The sequence below is a fragment of the Babylonia areolata genome, chromosome 21, assembly GCF_041734735.1.
Source record: "Babylonia areolata isolate BAREFJ2019XMU chromosome 21, ASM4173473v1, whole genome shotgun sequence".
Classification (NCBI taxonomy): Eukaryota; Metazoa; Mollusca; class Gastropoda; order Neogastropoda; family Buccinidae; genus Babylonia; species Babylonia areolata.
Window position 1 is genome coordinate 45999678 of NC_134896.1, and position 16883 is coordinate 46016560.

The window sequence follows — 16883 nt, forward strand, 5'->3', positions numbered from 1 at the left end:
TGTTTCTGTTGATCATTCAGTGTGTCAATAACATTTGTGGCCTGTATTTTTTCAGAGAAGACGACACTTATGGAGGTTGGACCCCAAAACTGTCACCCTCTTTGTGGATGAAAAGTCCAGCCGTTATTACAAGGTAATGTGTGTGTTTGTGTGTGTACATGTGCAAGTGTGTACCTGTTTATGAGTGATAGTTCTGTGAATTATTTATGTTATTGCCCATGTGTATGTCTGTCAAAATGACCTAGTCTAACACCCTATCAGTGCAGCTGCACTGTAGTTTCTGTGGACCAGCCCTACAACAGCTGAGTGCACTGTTAAAGCCATACTTCATACACAAAACGCAGACAATGATTAAAAAAATAAACCAGTCACTGCAGTACAGAGATAGCTGTACTTGGTCCAAGGGAGGCAACCATTTATGGGGATAAATTAGTTCTCCAGGTGCAAAGTGTTAAATACAGAGTTATAAAAATAGATGAAGAATTAGTTGTGGAAGCATTCTGATGAATTTGCCACCTTTCACCACACAGGAAATAGCCCTGGACAGCATCACCGCCATAGAGCCAGCCAAGCCACAGAAGGGAGTGGACTATTCACGAGCACCTCACGTCTTTGAAATTCACACCACAGGCGGCTTGCGTTACTGCGTCGGGGAGGACCTGAGCTATGGTCACCAGGACTCCAACATTGTGGCATCGGCGGAGAGCGGCAGTGGGCTGGAGCAGGCCCGGCACTGGGAGCAGGCACTGAGACAGGCCCTGATGCCCGTCACCCCGCAGTCCTCCGGCAGCACTAAGGACAATGGTAGGTGTGGAAGAAAGACCATGTCTGTAGTTTTGTCTAGCTACAACTCTTCAATCACCAGTATGTGTGACGGGACATTAAACAAAATTCCTCCCCTGGCTACAACACTAAAGACAGAGGTAGGTGGTGAGGTCTGTTTGTCTATTAACAACTAGAGGCCATGGTAGGTGTGAAGAAAAGACAATGGTAGGTGTGGAGGAAAAACGATGGTGTAAAGAAAAGACAGTGATAGATGTGGAGGAAGTCTGTGGGTCTGTTTGGTGACAGCACTACAGATAGAGGTAGGTGTGGAGGTCTGTTTATCTATTAATAACTCCAAAATCCATGGTAGGTGTGCAGGAAAGAGAATGGGTGAGGAGGAGGAGGAAAGACAGTGGTTGATGTGGAGGAAAGACAATGGTTTGAGGAAAAACAGTGGTAGGTGTGGAGGAAAGACCATGGTAGGTGTGGAGGAAAGACAGTGGTTGGTGTGAGGAAAGACCATGGTTGGTGTGGAGGAAAGACAGTGGTTGGTGTGAGGAAAGACCGTGGTAGGTGTGGTTGGTGTGGAGGAAAGACTGGTTGGTTTGAGGAAAAACAGTGGTAGGTGTGGAGGAAAGACCATGGTAGGTGTGGTTGGTGTGGAGGAAAGACAGTGGTTGGTGTGGAGGAAAGACAGTGGTAGATGTGGTTGGTGTGGAGGAAAGACAGTGGTTGGTGTGGGGGAAAGACAGATATAGCTGTAGGTTTTAAAGTGTTTGGGAGGGGGTGGGGTATGAAAGGAAGGTTCTGTGTAACATTGACAGGTGGGTGAGGGGGACTTCAGACAGAAGAACAAACATACTCTTTAAAGCAAAACAATGAATTTAAAGATAATCAGTCAGTATCATCTTGATACTCTTATGCTGATAGAAAGAAATGTGAATAATTTTCTGTTGAAAAATAGATGGGTGTTTATTGTCTTTATGCTTACTTTGCTGTATAGATTTGCTGCTCTCATATTGCTGTATAGATAGACAAAAATAGAAAAATTAGCTCTAAAATATGCGCATATTTTATGGATATGCATATGTGATTCAGTGCATTCTGATGAATACATTGATTGATATGATGATTCTCTTTTTGTGTGCTGACATTGCACTGAAACCCTAGTAGTGATTTGACTGCTGACTGTGACAGAAAACGTCTCCCCCAACGACGAAAACCCCGCAGACAAACAAGTGGACATCAGCCAGCTGTACCAGATCTTCCCTGAAGACGTGCTGGGATCAGGCCAGTTTGGAATTGTCTATGGAGGTAAAGTCTAATGCTGCCATAGGCTGCTGCCTCTCTTTCCTTTCTTGGTAAACAGTGTTCTTCTTCTCACGAGTTCATTGTCTGTTCACCACAAGGTGATTTAGACACATACGCATTTATTCATTTCAGCTCACACGTGTATACACACCTGTACAATGGATGCGGAGAATGGGTGAGGACTGGACATATAGAGGGAGGTGTAACAATGTTCTTTTCTTTCAAAACGTCATGCTACAAGCATAAGAACAACTCATCACAGTTCTAATTTATCATTTACAGTTTGTTGCCTCATCATGTACTTTTCTGCTTCATGTTCGGATCTTATTTGTTTTGTCAGCTGACATCTTATATGTGGTTTGTGTTTTGGTGTATGTGTCGTGTGTGTGTGGTGTGTGTTATATTTGCTTTTCTTCCACATCTTTTTCTCATTTCACACATTTTGTAGCTGATGGTTCTAGTTTAATTGACTTCTATGATAGTGTTGAAGAATGTTCCATAGCTATTTTATGATACTGATGTGAACATTGTAAGTACTGATTATTATTATAAAGCACTCAATGTTGTTACAGGATAAGTTATTTTTGTATCAGTGAGTGAACTGTTATTCTCTATATTAAATTCAGTCTCATTCTCACCAGAGACACACATGTATAAGCTTGAAAGTATACTACTTGATTATATTTTTCATGCCATCATATATGAAACACAGACACACATAAATTTTATCTAAACAATGGCTAACTTGTGCTTGCTACACTCAGTCCCAAAACAAAAATGACACCTGAAATACTACACCCAACTCAGCATTTATATAAATGAAATGTATCCAAACATGAATTGTCTGGGTGGCAGTTGATATTACAGTGTGGCAACAAATGTACAGCATGTTCAAGAGTCCTGCTTCACAAAACAGCAACCACCAACGACTGAAATGGAGATGAGCATCACTGCAGTAAACAACTTCAAGCTTGCTCATTTGAAACAATCCTACTTTCAGACAGCTTCCCTCAAAGTACAAAAAATCACCCACCTGATCAACAACCACTCTCCCCTTCATCTCAGCTCAGCTCCTCCCACCCCCAGCCCAATATGTCAAGAATCGTCTCCATTAACCTTCAGCACACTCACAGTAAAAAGAAAAAGACACAAATATCCATCTCCAACAGCTGTTTGTATCACCAACAACACAGCCATTAACAATCTCTCTTGCCTGGATCTCGCTTTTCATTCAGTAGAATTTTTGGATACTGACATCTTCTCAGTTTGCAGCTTTTCTGAAAGGAAGCGAATGGCATCTTCCTTGGAACCAAAACAAGGAGTTCATTGTAAACTGGAGAAGATTATAAACATATCCACCAAAAACAAGTTGTACATTACTTAGCCCTAGATATTGAAAAGGATGTTGATATTCCCAAACATCATTTAAGCCATTTCTGTTTTGATTAATAGTAATACGGAAGTTCTCCACCAGCCTGCCCCACAGGAAGAATTCCACGCTCCTCACATCAACATCGGTGAGACAGAGCTGAAGTCGGTCCACCAGTTCAGCTACCTAGGCTGCACCATCTCGTCTGACGCCAAGATCGACAAGGAGATCGACAACAGACTTGCAAAGGCAAACAGCGCATTCGGCAGGCTGTACAAGAGAGTGTGGAACAACAAACACCTGAAGAAAGACACAAAGATCAGCGTGTACAGAGCTGTTGTACTGCCCACCCTGTTGTATGGCTCCGAAACCTGGGTCACCTACCGGCACCACATACGACTGCTTGATCGCTTCCACCAGCGCTGCCTTCGCACCATCCTCAGCATCCACTGGAGTGACTACATCACAAATGTCGAGGTCCTGGAGCAGGCAAAGACTATCAGCATCGAGGCAGTGCTGCTAAAGACCCAGCTACGTTGGGCAGGGCACGTGTCCAGGATGGAGGACCACCGCCTGCCCAAGATCGCGCTGTATGGCGAACTGTCCACTGGCCACCGTGACAGAGGAGCACCCAAGAAGAGATACAAAGACTCCTTGAAGAAAGCTCTCGGTGCCTGTCACATTGACCATCGCCAGTGGTCCGCAGTAGCCGCTGATCGAGAGACCTGGCGACGCACCATCCACCAAGCTGTCTCCTCCTTCGAAAACAACCGCAGGGCCAGCCTTGAGGACAAACGCAGGAGGAGGAAGAACCACGACGCTGCAGCCGCGAACCCAGACCAGACTTTCCCTTGCAACCGCTGCGGCCGACTCTGCTTTTCCCGCATTGGCCTTGTCAGCCATGAGCGTGCCTGCATCAGACATGGACAACGCCCTTCCTAGATCTTCGTCAGCGAAGCCAGGCCATGATGATGAATAGTAATTGAAGCACAAAGGACCGACAGTCAGACTGTGCCTGCTCCATTGTATGTGTGCAGCTCAAAGTATGAATGTGTCATCTGCACCTAAACTGTGACGCCAAGAAAGTAACATGCATGCATGTAAATGAAATCAAAGTTTGTTTTTGTATATGTGAGTGTGTGTAAAAGATAATGTATGTAATGTTTCAGTGCCCCCAGGGGGCATATAAAATAACCTTATTGCCTTACCTTGCCTCTTGCCTTGCCTCTTGCCTTGCCTTGTTTACTCCTTTGCTCAGGTGTGCATGAGGTTCAGATACACAGTGACTTCATTCCCCATTGACTATTTTCAGGACGTCATCGTAAAACAAACCGTGAAGTGGCCATTAAGGTGATTGACAAGCTGCGCTTCCCCACCAAACAGGAGGCACAGCTCAAAACAGAGGTGGCCATTCTGCAGGTGTGAATCTTTCTTACTGCAAGTGTTCTTTGTCTTCATTTTCTGTTTCGTTCTGTTTGTATGTGTGCACCGGCACTGTATGTGTTTGTGTGTGTGTGTTACTGTGCAGTGTTCAGCTTCAGTGTCGGTCATCAGTCATTGATACACACAATTTGTAAATGACCCACCGATGTGGCAGCCAGTCAGTCACTTGACTTATTAATTTTTTTTATATTTTTATCAGTCATGCTAAAAGAACTTTTGTGGATTTCTCCTATTCTCCTGCAAAACAACCATGATTGCAGTTTCAAACTCTGAAAAATATGAATGTAATCGTTACTGTTGTTGCTGTACAGTTTGACATTGAGCAAACATTGTGAAAGTGAAAAAAAAATCAAAACTTATACCAAGCCAGGAAATGAAATGAGTATTGTTTACACAAAGGCATCATCACAACCAAATTGTGAACCATCTGTCATGTTTTAGACGAAACAATTGTAGGCGTTCAAGTGAATTGTGTGTGCTGTGTTGTTACACAACATTGAAACTTAAAGTGACTTTTGTGTGTACTGTGTTTTTCCAGAACCATGGAAGTGAAATGTATGTGCTGTGGTGTTCCATAACCTTGATAATAAAAGTTATATTTAAGTGTGTGCTGTGTTGTCTTCGAACTTTTAAAGTGAAAGTAAAATGTGTGCTGTGTTGTCCCAGAACCTTGAAAGTGAAATGTGTGTGCTGTGTTGTTCTAGAATCTTGAAATTGAAATGTGTGTGCTGTGTTGTTCTAGAATCTTGAAAGTGAAATGTGTGTGCTGTGTTGTTCTGGAACCTTGAAAGTGAAAGTATAACGTGTGCTGTTGTTCTGGAACCTTGAAAGTGAAAGTATAACATGTGTGCTGTGTTGTTCTGGAACCTTGAAAGTGAAAGTAAAACATATGTGCTGTGTTGTTCTGGAACCTTGAAAGTGAAAGTATAACATGTGTGCTGTGTTGTTCTGGAACCTTGAAAGTGAAAGTATAACATGTGTGCTGTGTTGTTCTGGAACCTTGAAAGTGAAAGTATAACATGTGTGCTGTGTTGTTCTGGAACCTTGAAAGTGAAAGTATAACATGTGTGCTGTGTTGTTTTGGAACCTTGAAAGTGAAAGTATAACATGTGTGCTGTGTTGTTTTGGAACCTTGAAAGTGAAAGTATAACATGTGTGCTGTGTTGTTTTGGAACCTTGAAAGTGAAAGTAAAACATGTGTGCTGTGTTGTTCTGGAACCTTGAAAGTGAAAGTAAAACATGTGTGCTGTTGTGCTGGAACCTTGAAAGTGAAAGTATAACATGTGTGCTGTGTTGTTCTGGAACCTTGAAAGTGAAAGTAAAACATATGTGCTGTGTTGTTCTGGAACCTTGAAAGTGAAAGTAAAACATGTGCTGTGTTGTTCTGGAACCTTGAAAGTGAAAGTAAAACATGTGCTGTGTTGTTCCAGAACTTACACCACCCTGGAGTGGTCAACTTGGAGCAGATGTTTGAGACACCAGAGAGGGTATGTGCTGCACCCCTGACATCCCATCTGTCATCACTGCCCGTCATCATCTGTCATTGTCATGTGTCATCATCATCTGTCATCAGTCATCTTTTGTTTTTACTAAATGTCATCCATCATTATATCTGTCATACCATCTGTCATTGCTTTATGTCATCTATCATCTTTTGATGTTTCTAAAGGTCATCTATCATTACATCTATCATCTGACATACCATCTGTCATTACTAGATGTCATCTGTTATTACATCTGTCATCACTATCTGTCATTTGTCATTACATCTGTCACTCCCTATTAATTCAATCTGTCTGCCTCTTAGACATCACCATCTTTTACCCTGTGTTCTGTGTGTGTATCATTTTGACAGAGGTGTGTGTGTTGCTGACAGAGGTGTGTGTGTTGCTGACAGAGGTGTGTGTTGCTGACAGAGGTGTGTGTGTTGCTGACAGATGTGTGGTGTGTGTGTTGCTGACAGTGGTGTGTCTGTTGCTGACAAAGGTGTGTGTGTTGCTGACAGGGGTGTGTCTGTTGCTGACATAGGTGTGTGTGTGTTGCTGACAGAGGTGTGGTGTGTGTGTTGCTGACATAGGTGTGTGTGTGTTGCTGACAGAGGTGTGTGTTACTGACAAAGGTGTGTGTGTTGCTGACAGGGGTGTGTCTGTTGCTGACAGGTATGTGTGTTGCTGACAGAGGTGTGATGTGTGTGTTGCTGACATAGGTGTGTGTGTGTTGCTGACAGAGGTGTGTGTTACTGACAAAGGTGTGTGTGTTGCTGACAGGGGTGTGTCTGTTGCTGACAGGTATGTGTGTTGCTGACAGAGGTGTGTGTGTGTTGCTGACAGAGGTGTGGTGTGTGTGTTGCTGACAGAGGTGTGATGTGTGTGTTGCTGACAGAGGTGTGTGTGTTGCTGACAGAGGTGTGTGTGTGTGTTGCTGACAGAGTTGTGATGTGTGTGTTGCTGACAGAGGTGTGGTGTGTGTGTTGCTGACAGAGTTGTGATGTGTGTGTTGCTGACAGAGGTGTGTGTGTTGCTGACAGAGGTGTGTGTGTGTGTTGCTGACAGAGGTGTGGTGTGTGTGTTGCTGACAGAGGTGTGGTGTGTGTGTTGCTGACAGAGGTGTGGTGTGTGTGTTGCTGACAGAGTTGTGATGTGTGTGTTGCTGACAGAGGTGTGTGTGTTGCTGACAGAGGTGTGTGTGTGTGTTGCTGACAGAGGTGTGGTGTGTGTGTTGCTGACAGAGGTGTGGTGTGTGTGTTGCTGACAGAGGTGTGTGTGTGTGTTGCTGACAGAGGTGTGTGTGTGTGTTGCTGACAGGGGTGTGTGTGTTGCTGACAGAGGTGTGGTGTGTGTGTTGCTGACAGAGGTGTGGTGTGTGTGTTGCTGACAGAGGTGTGGTGTGTGTACTGCTGACAGAGGTGTGTGTGTGTGTTGCTGACAGAGGTGTGTGTGTTGCTGACAGAGGTGTGTGTGTTGCTGACAGAGGTGTGTGTGTGTTGCTGACAGAGGTGTGTGTGTGTGTTGCTGACAGAGGTGTGTGTGTTGCTGACAGAGGTGTGTGTGTGTGTTGCTGACAGAGGTGTGTGTACTGCTAACAGATATTTGTGGTGATGGAGAAGCTGAAAGGAGACATGCTGGAGATGATCCTGTCCAGCTCCAAAGGACGGCTCAGTGAGCGGGTCACCAAGTACCTTATTTATCAGGTCAGCAATCAGCTCCTTTATCAGGTCACCAAGTACCTCATTTATCAGGTCAGCAGCCAACTCATTTATCTGGTCAGCAACCAACTCATTTATCGGGTCAGCAACCAGCTCCTTTATCAGGTCAGCAACCAGCTCATTTATCAGGCCAGCAACCAACTCCTTTATCAGGTCACCAAGTACCTCATTTATCAGGTCAGCAATCAGCTCTTTTATCAGGTCACCAAGTACCTCATTTATCCGGTCAGCAACCAACTCATTTATCCGGTCAGCAACCAACTCATTTATCAGGCCAGCAACCAACTCCTTTATCAGGTCAAAAGCCAACTCCTTTATCAGGTCACCAAGTACCTCGTTTATCCGGTCAGCAACCAACTCATTTATCTGGTCAGCAACCAACTCATTTATCAGATCACCAAGTACCTCATTTATCTGGTCAGCAACCAACTCCTTTATCAGGTCACCAAGTACCTCATTTATCAGGTCAGCAGCCAACTCCTCATCAGATCACCTTGTACCTCATATAACCAGATAACCAGAATGACTTCAGTTGATCAACATGAAGATTACTTTCATTTTCTGTCCTGTTTTCATATTTGTTCTTGTTGACATTGTGCGGACAATCAAACAAAATTCTAGCCACCTCTTCTGTACCATACATCCAGGCAGCCATGATGACAAGATAAACAGTTCTTTGTTTTACAAAACACACAAAAAATGCATAAAAATCGAGCCAAAGCTTGCTGAGATGTTGCTGCAGACACACATCAGGGCAGTCGCCATTCGGAAGTAAGTGTATTCTAATGGCCGGCTGGACTGTTCATAATGCAGTACCCCTAAACGGCAGATATATCTGCAGTTGGAAGTGAAAGGCTTAAACTGATGCAGAACACCATTGTTCTTATTGTGAACTTCTCATGTGTGTGTGTGTTGTGTGTTTGCGTGCTTGTGTATATGTCTGTTTTCCCATTTTTGTAAAATGCCTGGAGCCCTATTTAGAGGATAGGCATTATATAAATTCACATCATTATAAGTATAATTATTATTAGTTGTCCTACTGACTTGCTCATTGCTGTACAGATCCTGATTGCCTTACGTCACCTACATTCCAAGAGCATTGTTCACTGTGATCTGAAGCCAGAGAATGTGCTGCTGTCCTCGGAGACTGCCTTTCCCCAGGTGGGTGGTGCTCACTGTGTCAGTGTTCACTTTGAGATGAGGGTATTTCATTAAGGAATATTGTTATCATTATTGATACCTATATAGCGCTTGTCTTTGTTAAGAGACCAAACTCTTAGCATTGTTTTACAATTTCATGTTGATAAGGAGTCAGAGGTCCTTCATTATTGATGGGAAGACAGTGTGTTTCATTCTGTGTCTTTATATCACTGATGTCTTTTGTATTGAAGAGCAGAGAGGGTGACATTGTCATCATCATATTGTTTACCAGTCAGTTTTTAAGAATATTAAGAATATATTTTCTTGTGTATGCTTTCTCAGTCTCCATGTTAGCACATTGCAAAAAAGCATGGAGAGTGCCCCCATGTATCTTCTCACATCTTCAGAAAGCATGGAGTTGTGAGAAAGCATGGTCATTCCCCTGCCAAGCTTTTATGCAGTGTGCAAGAAAGAGTTTGATGGTGAGAAAGAGTGGGTAATGCTGCATGTTTTTCTTGTTGGCAGGTGAAGCTTTGTGATTTTGGCTTTGCCCGCATCATTGGGGAGAAATCGTTCCGACGCTCCGTTGTGGGGACCCCGGCTTATCTGGGTAAGGGACTAGCAGACACACTGATGACACACCGCCTACATGTAACTTGACTGACACTGTAACAGACACACTGCCTGCATGTAACTTGACTGACTCCTTAACAGACACACCGCCTGCATGTGACTTGACTGACCCGTAACAGCTGTCAGACACAAGCAGCCAGCAGGATACATAACACAGCAACAGTGTGTGAGTGTTGTGTTCAAGAATGAGTTCTCTGTTTGCCTTTAGTTTTGGAAGAGCAATGTATACTGTTGAATGTAGATCCATAACTTAATATGCACACACATACTCACCAATACATACATCCCCACATGCATGCATGCATGCACATGAGCACACACAAGCGTGCGCACGTACACGCATGCACGATTGCATACATGCACTCAGTCTGTCTCCCTCATACACACACACACACACACACACACACACACACACACACAATCACACTCACTCGCACATACCCTCACACACTTACACACACTAAGCTGTTTGAAATAAAGCACCATGACATTCATTCATGATGTTTGTGCATGACTAGGGCACTGTGCCATCTTGTTCTTTTTTCAGTTGACAGTCTTCAAAGACATCTAGCACAGAGAAAAGAGTATTTTACACAACCGCTGAAGTATCATTCACTTTTTGGTTTTTCTCTTGCTCAGCTCCTGAAGTGCTGAAAAGAAAAGGTTACAATCGCTCTCTGGACATGTGGTCAGTGGGGGTGGTGGTCTATGTTAGTCTGAGTGGCACCTTCCCCTTCAATGAGGACGAGGAGATAAGTGACCAGATACAGAACGCTTCCTTCATGTACCCACCCAACCCCTGGAAGGAGATCTCTCAGGAAGGTCAGTGACTCTTCACATGGATGATTTTTGTTACGCTTGTGATGCATGTGTGTGTGTGTGTGTGTGTGTGTGTGTGTGTGTGTGTGCATATATCTGTATGTGTTTTCTTTCCACTAGGCTGTTCACACTCCTGACCACAACGTCCATGAGAAAGCTACAGTGTGATCACAACCAAAGAAATTGGCTGTTGTGATTTTTGGGGTCTCATCCAGCGTGTTGACAGTAAACAGCCCCCAGACACTGGGCAACCAGCTTCTGTCTAACTCCCACCTGAAATCTGCTCCAGCACCTAATGCTGAAAAGAAAGAACTTTTGAAGAAAGAATATAAGATTTCATTACAAAATGCAAAAAAAAAAAAAAAAAAAGAACATGAAAAACATTTTTGTGAAAAAAAGCAACAGTGGAAATTGTTCGAACCTAAACCAGATACTTTGAAATAGGATTTCTTCTGAGCTTCCATCTGAGGACACTTTGTGCAAGCTGTGTGTGAATCAGAAGAAAAGAGCATGTTTCCTGACTGTCAAACACAGTTCCCTCTCTCCACTTTGGTGGGGACACTAAATCAGCCTCACTTCCTGACTAAGTGATCATTGGCATTAGTAGGGAGCTTAGTAGTGGTGTTCTTTGGATGTTTTAAGTCAGAATAGGCACTACTAAACACCACCAGAATGACTTAGCAGCAGTGCAAGGTCTCCTCAGGTGTGTGGCCTCCTAGAGACCTAACATCAATAGTTTTCTGTAGACTGCCAATGCTGGGGACTGCAATGGATGAATGTGGTTGTGGCCTTGTATGGGGGACTGGGAAGGAGTGGTATGGGAGTAATGCCACTGAAACCGTGCAGATGATGGGGCGACAGGAAAAAACAACCCCACACCCCCCAGCTTCCTCATTGTCTTTGTCACATAGCTGGTGACAAGGAACAGCAGATTCTGCACACACACACACACACACACACACACACACTCTCTCTCTCTCTCTCTCTCTCTCTCTCTCTCTCACTCACACTCACTCACACAATGTGTGTTTATTCATTAACCAAAAAAGTAAAATATAGGGGCACAAGACATGTTTTATAAAATTTTTATATGAAAGCATGTATGACATTGACAATATCTGTCCTGCTAATTTAGCTTTATGGTCAGGGAATTGGGTCAAGGGGAAAGTCAAAGTAACTAAAACTTATTTTTGTCCTTATGTTTGATCTATATCATTTTTTGCTTTTTACCTTATCTATTTTTTAGTTGCTTTGTTTCTTTTTGTAATCAATAGGATTATGATTTTTTTTGGTTACTTATTGCGTAATTTTGAAAAGAATGGTAACAAAAAATGAAGTTAGCAGTGTATTTGTGTAGATACATGTTTGTTTTACAGGCATTGATCTTATCACCAATCTCCTGCAAGTGAAGCTGCGCAAACGATTCACAGTGGACAAGTGTCTCATGCATGTTTTCCTCCAGGTATATACATGTAACCTTGACTCTTTCTTCATCAGTGTTCAAAGTGACATCAGATATTAACTCACTGAATGAGTTTTGCTTTTTGCTGCACTGGAAACGTGTCTTAGTAGATATCTCTGTTCCTGGAATTGACAGAGAGAACAAAAATGCAGTGAATTAAAAAAAAAATCAATTAGAAATGATAGTAATAAAAGAAAACAGACTAGTGATTTGTACACACTTGTTATGAAATGGTCTGTTCTTGACTTGTGAGAACGAAAGCATTAGGAAAGATACAACACAAACATGACTGTAGTCAGCGCACCATGGGTGAAGTAGGGAGATTTTCCAACCACCCAGATCAGTATGTGTAGACCTGTCAGTGTATGAACCCCTTTACATCTATTCACATGTGGAAGATGAAGTATGCATGTAAAAGATCCAGTAAGACACACCAGTATTCAATGGATCATGGAAACATTGGTGTTGTCATATAGTGGAAGACCACAACAGAATGACTTGCACAAAAATAGAAACTGGCTGTCTGTGATATGCCCTTTGTATTGTGTGTATTTTGCATCACACACTGACTGACTGAAACCATTTATTGTCAGATTAACTGTTTGTTGTAAAGGGGTTCATACACTGACAGGTCTACACATCTTTTACATGCATACTTCATCTTCCACATGTGAATAGATGTAAAGGGGTTCATACACTGACAGGTCTACACATACTGATCTGGGTGGTTGGAAAATCTCCCTACTTCACCCATGCATCACACACATACATGCACACGCATACACACAGACACACACACACACACACACACACACACACACACACACACACAAACTCATTCACTCACTCACTCACTGATTGAGTATTGTGTGCATTTTGCATCTAACACACACACACACACACTCACACACGCATGCACACATACATGTGCACACACAGACGCACACACATACATACACTCTCTCTCTCTCTCTTTCTCTCTCACTCGCTCACACACACACATGCACTTACACACATAATTTTGCCAGGGACAACCCTTTTGTTGCCATGGGTTCTTTACATGCGCTACATCAAGTGCATGCTACATCTTATCCCCATGACTAGCATCCATACCACCACTCAGGGTCTAGTGGAGGTGGAGAAAATACTGGAAATTGTGGGATTCGATCTTGTGCACTGAGATTCTCCTGCATCCTCTGTGGACACGTTACCACTAGGCCACCACTCCACTCCATGTAGATGTTGATGTACAGCATGTTGCCATGCATTCACAGCACACTGTTCAGTGTGCTGCTCAGTTTCAGTTTCTCAAGGAGGTGTCACAGTGTTCTTTAAACATTACACATCTGTCAGACTGATGCCTGACCAGCAGCAAAACCCAGTGTGTCAGTCAAGGCCTTGAACACAGTCATATATTTATTCATGTACCATAAGACTGGATTTCTTCAACAGAATTTTGCCAGAGGCGAACACTTGTGTTGCCATGGGTTCTTTATCACTGTGCTAAGTGCATGCTGTACTGGGGACCTGGGTTTATAGTCTCATCCGAATGACTAGATGTTCAGTTTGATTTTCCAAAAGAAAGGGTGAGACCAGGATTTGAACCCAGCCCCTCACAGACACTGTACTGGCAGATAAGGGTCTTAACCATTCTGCCACTTCTTCCTCAGGATTACCAGACGTGGGCCGATCTACGTGTGCTGGAGACGGCTGTGGGTGTGCGCTACCTGACCCACGAGTCTGACGACGAGCGGTGGGAGAAGTACCGTCGTGACCACGCCCTCAAGGTGTGGCAGGACCTGGGACAGAAAGGTGTCAATGAGAAATACTCCTTCAGCAAATTTCGTGAGCGCCAGGCGGCTGCCGCTGCCGCCCAGTCTTGACGCCAAGCTTTGCCTGTTGTGGTGTGACAGTGTGGACAGTGACATTGTGGTGTGACAGTGTGGACATTGACATTGTGGTGTGACAGTGTTTACAGTGACATTGTGGTGTGACAGTGTGGACAGTGACATTGTGGTGTGACACTGTGGACAGTGACATTGTGGTGTGACAGTGTTTACAGTGACATTGTGGTGTGACAGTGTGGACAGTGACATTGTGGTGTGACAGTGTGGACAGTGACATTGTGGTGTGACAGTGTGGACAGTGACATTGTGGTGTGACACTGTGGACAGTGACATTGTGGTGTGACAGTGTGGACATTGACATTGTGGTGTGACAGTGTGGACATTGACATTGTGGTGTGACACGTTACAGTGACATTGTGGTGTGACAGTGTGGACATTGACATTGTGGTGTGACAGTGTGGACATTGACATTGTGGTGTGACACGTTACAGTGACATTGTGGTGTGACACTGTGGACAGTGACATTGTGGTGTGACAGTGTTGCAGTGACATTGTGGTGTGATAGTGTGGACATTGACATTGTGGTGTGACACTGTGGACATTGACATTGTGGTGTGACACTGTGGACATTGACATTGTGGTGTGACACTGTGGACAGTGACATTGTGGTGTGACACTGTGGACAGTGACATTGTGGTGTGACACGTTACAGTGACATTGTGGTGTGACAGTGTGAACAGTGACATTGTGGTGTGACAGTGTGGACAGTGACATTGTGGTGTGACAGTGTGGACATTGACATTGTGGTGTGACACGTTACAGTGACATTGTGGTGTGACAGTGTGGACAGTGACATTGTGGTGTGACAGTGTGGACAGTGACATTGTGGTGTGACAGTGTTTACAGTGACATTGTGGTGTGACACGTTACAGTGACATTGTGGTGTGACAGTGTGGACAGTGACATTGTGGTGTGACAGTGTGGACAGTGACATTGTGGTGTGACACTGTGGACAGTGACATTGTGGTGTGACACGTTACAGTGACATTGTGGTGTGACAGTGTGAACAGTGACATTGTGGTGTGACAGTGTGAACAGTGACATTGTGGTGTGACACTGTGGACAGTGACATTGTGGTGTGACAGTGTTTACAGTGACATTGTGGTGTGACAGTGTGAACAGTGACATTGTGGTGTGACAGTGTGGACAGTGACATTGTGGTGTGACAGTGTTTACAGTGACATTGTGGTGTGACACGTTACAGTGACATTGTGGTGTGACAGTGTTTACAGTGACATTGTGGTGTGACAGTGTTACAGTGACATTGTGGTGTGACACGCTTACAGTGACATTGTGGTGTTTACAGTGACATTGTGGTGTGATGCTGTGGACAGTGGTGTGACACTGTGGACAGTGACATTGTGGTGTTTACAGTGACATTGTGGTGTGATGCTGTGGACAGTGGTGTGACACTGTGGACAGTGACATTGTGGTGTGACACTCTTACAGTTACATTTCTCTTTGGGTTCATTCTCTTTTCTGTTTTTATTCTTATCTTGTTCAGTCGATGTCAGGTTTGTGTCGCTTTTTGTATTTTCTTTTTCTTTTCTTTTTTCTTTTTTACCCTTCGGACTGAACAGTGTGTGTGAAAACTCAAAATCTTAATAATTGATTGTTTCTGTCTTTCTCTCCCCCTTTCCCCCTTCCTCCTTTATACATTCCTGATATAAAGATGAAAGTAGATCAAGCAATCATTGTTGGCCAATGAATATGTATGTACTTTTGGGCTGTTAGGTTTGTCTTGTGTGTACATTGAGTATATTTCTCAGAGTCAGACTTATACTATTTAATTTTCACATACTGACATTTACACTTTAGGCAGTGGACTGCAAAATATTTTTGGTAGAAAGTTACATCAGAAATATGAACTCTGCTGAGCTTACTGGAGTCGAGCTGGCTGCTGAAATCAGGGATTAGTGATCAGTTCATCATTGTAACCAGCACAGTCACTTGTCCAGGTTCACAGAATGCACACAGTTGATCATGACAGGGTGCGTTGAGTCGTGTGACAATCAGCTCTCACATTGTCCGGTGGAAGTCACCAGAGTTGTGGTCCACTGGAGGCAGTCAGTGAGTGACCAGGAGTCCCACTGGACTCAACTGACAAGCTGTCAGTGACCTCGTTATTCTGGCAGTTTCCACAGTAAACACAGCAACATTTGCTCCACAAGACATGCTTACACACAGTTTCCTTACAGATAAGTAGCAGGTACACACTTAAGAGCAAAAAAACAACTTTTTTTGTTTTTGTTTTTGTTTGTTTGCTTGAGCTGCATCAAAAACTATAGCACATTTCTAAACCAAGTCATGGAGGCTCAGCTTTGAAGGCAGCACACAACATTGTTGAGTTTTAATGCTAAAGATGCAAAAAAAAAAAAAAAAGAAAAAACAACCAACACTCGGGATGCTCTTGCCACTTGTGTACATCAGTGTCTACTGATGCCAAGTGAGCACTTTTTCGTTTGTTTTTTGAGCTAAGGTTGTGGGCTGTCAGTTTCCACAGATCACATAGAGGCTATTTCTCCGACACCTTTGGCATGCTGGAACTCGGCCAGACATCATGTAGTGTCTGTACACACAGTACAAAGGTAACATGCCACATAGTCTGACTGGGCGTGGTAGGTAAATACCCTCCAGGGCAGCATTTGTCTTAGGCAGGTTTGTTCAGGAAGCTGAAGTGTCTTACACACACTGGTGCTGTGTTTGGTGACAGCAACTCTCCACACACAAACATCCCACCGTTCTGTCCACTTCCACTTCAGTCCCCACACAACTACTGCACATATAAACACAAATGGATCTGTCTGTCTGTGTGTATATGAGTGGTGA

At 43.7% G+C, this 16883-nt stretch overlaps 1 protein-coding gene across 1 annotated transcript in view; it reads left to right on the forward strand.

Annotated features, from left to right (window-relative positions):
- The window catches only part of LOC143295970 (serine/threonine-protein kinase D1-like), a 58807-nt gene extending 44525 nt beyond the window's left edge, over positions 1-14282 (forward strand). Inside the window, exons 10-20 of the mRNA XM_076607677.1 lie at positions 56-133; positions 531-804; positions 1963-2079; positions 4758-4864; positions 6319-6375; positions 7974-8078; positions 9156-9254; positions 9759-9843; positions 10506-10688; positions 12062-12147; positions 13818-14282. Coding sequence (XP_076463792.1) covers positions 56-133; positions 531-804; positions 1963-2079; positions 4758-4864; positions 6319-6375; positions 7974-8078; positions 9156-9254; positions 9759-9843; positions 10506-10688; positions 12062-12147; positions 13818-14030 — 1404 coding nt within the window. The 3' untranslated portion in view covers positions 14031-14282. The remainder of the gene's footprint in view (positions 1-55; positions 134-530; positions 805-1962; positions 2080-4757; positions 4865-6318; positions 6376-7973; positions 8079-9155; positions 9255-9758; positions 9844-10505; positions 10689-12061; positions 12148-13817) is intronic.
- Positions 14283-16883: the final 2601 nt, after the last annotated feature.